Source organism: Acyrthosiphon pisum, chromosome A1, assembly GCF_005508785.2.
Source record: "Acyrthosiphon pisum isolate AL4f chromosome A1, pea_aphid_22Mar2018_4r6ur, whole genome shotgun sequence".
Lineage (NCBI taxonomy): Eukaryota > Metazoa > Arthropoda > Insecta > Hemiptera > Aphididae > Acyrthosiphon > Acyrthosiphon pisum.
Genome location: NC_042494.1, coordinates 147,434,288 through 147,437,379, shown reverse-complemented (window position 1 = coordinate 147,437,379; position 3,092 = coordinate 147,434,288). Strand labels below are relative to the sequence as shown.

At 29.6% G+C, this 3,092-nt stretch overlaps 1 protein-coding gene across 7 annotated transcripts in view; it reads right to left on the bottom strand.

Annotated features, from left to right (window-relative positions):
- LOC103307645 (synaptic vesicle glycoprotein 2B) overlaps window positions 1-3,092 on the bottom strand; it is an 11,332-nt gene continuing 8,240 nt past the window's right edge. For all 7 annotated transcript variants that reach the window (XM_001944455.5, XM_029488558.1, XM_029488555.1 and 4 more), the window contains 6 exons: window positions 2,289-2,524; window positions 2,042-2,190; window positions 1,665-1,930; window positions 1,419-1,578; window positions 1,237-1,364; window positions 1-113 (listed from right to left, as the gene is read on the bottom strand). In XM_001944455.5, the coding sequence (XP_001944490.2) occupies window positions 58-113; window positions 1,237-1,364; window positions 1,419-1,578; window positions 1,665-1,930; window positions 2,042-2,190; window positions 2,289-2,524 (995 nt within the window). In that variant the 3' untranslated portion in view covers window positions 1-57. The remainder of the gene's footprint in view (window positions 114-1,236; window positions 1,365-1,418; window positions 1,579-1,664; window positions 1,931-2,041; window positions 2,191-2,288; window positions 2,525-3,092) is intronic.

Genomic DNA, 3,092 nt, shown 5'->3' with positions numbered 1-3,092 from the left:
TATATACTAATTGTTTAATGATACAAGTTCAAAGTTCTCTCTCCTAATATTATATTTTCATTTTATGGCAATCCTTCCAGTTGTTGGTAACGTCAAAACTAAAATCCCTGAAACTAAACAAATAATTTATAATTACAACTAAATAATTAAATTAATTAATATAAGAAAAACATGAACATAATATTTCTACTTTGAAGCATTTTAACTATTAACTTATATTGACAATTGACCTATTCAAGTAAAAATAAAAATAAAATGAGTATATATTTAATATGTACATTAAAACTATTTGTATATTTCATATATTAAGTATCACCTTTATTAGTTTATTTCTAATAATAATTATAGTATATTATAGATTCAGAAAAAAAATTGAATCAAATTTATACTTAGCTGGTTCTATATAGGGGTACAAAACACAAAAAGTTGAGAAAACTTGAAACGTTCATCAAATGTTCATAATATTACACTTACTGAACATAATATTATTTTCAAAATATCTTTTTTCACATTCTTTTTATTAGAGTTTGAAGTAAAAATGTTGACAAAATTCGTCAAAATCACGAAGATTTTCAAATTATTTTGTAGGTAGTTAAAAATTACTGAAATTTTTTAATTAAATACCTAAAATTTGAATAATTTATAATAGTACATGGTTTTTTTATACATTTTTCATACAGAAGCCTAAACGTCCCAAAAATACAAATGCACAATATTATTCAAAATTGCATATTTAAACGAAAAAATAAAGATTTTTAGTTACTTTGTTATGATTTAAAACATATATTCGTATGGATTTGAAACCTGTTGCTACTAAGTGAATATTAATCTGTAGGTATACTATTATATTAAATACTATTATATAATTACTTTATTATGAATAATTAGCATTATATGCAATTTGTTTTTTGGCAAAACTGGCCAAACCTACAGTTATATAAATATACTGAGTATATAAGGGTAGGTAACATAAATATAAATCCCTAATGATAATAATATTATGAATAAAAAAAATAGTAAATATCATTGAAATTCTGGACTGACAAACCTCCTCCTCTCAGAATCGTTTTTCGTACCTATATTGTAATGATTTATCATTTAATTCAAATTTAACACATTCATTACAGTGACCTACTGACCTACATACACTTAACGCTTAGTATAGCTGAACAAGTTTCTCAAGTTTTTCAAACATTAGGTACTTATACTTATACTTATACTTATATTTATACTTACTTATCAGAAGAGAGCACGATACTAAAATAGGAACCATACAGTGTGCATCTATAAATACACCAACTACGATGTTGCCAAGAACTGCACCTATTCTGCCAAACATGGAACCAATAGATATGGCAACGCCCCTAAAAATAACAAAATAATACGAATTCTAAATATTTCTAACTTTCTATACTAACCTATATTCTGTTGGAAATAGTTCAACACTTATGCAAAATACTAGTTCAAAACCCATGCTGGAAAGAGCTTGAAATATGGATGATAACACGATATTCTCGAATGAAGACGAAATGAAATACAAGCAAGCAGAAGACAACCCTGACCCCAAAAAACAAACCACTAAATAAAAACATATTACATTTTATTAAAATATATATAGGTATATTTATCGATATTTATATTATTTATTAAAAATATAATCAAACCTAAGAAAAATTTAATTCCAAATTTGTTGACTAATAGTGGCACAATAATACTTGTAGGTATACAAGCCATGCCGATTATGAGAATGTTCTCGTAAACATATTGATCGATTTCATCATTGCATTTGAGATCTATCTCTTCTGGTTCAATTTTAAACAGTGACACAATATCGCACATATTTGTCATATTTTTGGGACCCGAATATAATGTTTCATACCATCGAAATCTATTCATCAGCTCTGGGAACCACAAAACCATCATGTAAAAGCTGCGCATTTAAAAATATAGAACAAACGGGTTCATGTGAAAAATTACTCTGTCGTTATTATTGGTTTACATATTATTTTTATTTTTATATTCGTTTAATCTATTTTTATACCTAGCAGTGCAACAAAATTGTATCACACATGTAATCATAGCTACAATTTTATATTGAGACGTAAACAACTCCAGAATACTCTTGTAGAGTCCATTAATAAAGCTATTATTCTCTTCGGTAATACAATCAGGTAACATCAATGAAGTCACCTACAACATCCAGATGCAAATAAAGTAAGTGTTATTAACATCTGTAGAAAATGGTCCCACGAGAGAACTATTGACTGATAATTACAACTTAAACTTGCCGGAAATTCATCGTCAGTATTATTATTCCATCTATAAACGAATTTCAAGCAATTCATGGTCTCGTCGTGTTTACCCTTGGCGAGTAAGAACTTTGGACTTTCCGGCAATTGAAGCAACAAATATGAAAATATTATGCTTGGAAGAGAACAAATAACAGCAAATAAATTCCACGACCTGAACAAAAAGAAACCGTATTCGATTCTGAATGTTTGTGGTATAACTATCCATGCTATGCCTAAAAAACAATAAAATGTTATTAATTAAATTGGTATCTTACTAAATTTATAATCTATTGATATAGTGAGGTACCTCTTTGATTCCTTATTACATAGTATCAGGGGCGGATTTACCCATAGGCCACCAAGGCACTGGCCTAGGGCGCAATATTTTTGGGGGCGCAATTTTTTAGTTAATTTTTACTTTTTCATAATTTAATAATTCTATTTACCTAAATTTTTATTTTATATTAATTTTCTTTCGTATACAACTTGCATGAAACTGGAGAATGGCTCACGTAGTCACGTCGCAGTAACGTTTTAATTTATAAGCTATAATAACCTTGCCGTTTGAGTCTAATCCTGCGACCAGCGCGCTCCGCCACCGCTATAGAGCTTCGATATCGACACTCGACGAGGCAGTTGCCGGCGTTGCCTATGTTAATGCATGGGTGATGGTATACGGGTGTGCGGCGTAAACACGTACAATATTGTGAATGTCGCATGCGCAAAACGCCTGCCAAGGCGGTAAAATATACTGCCTCGAGCCGCGAGTACGTTACTACATTGTATATAGCCGCTCTACTA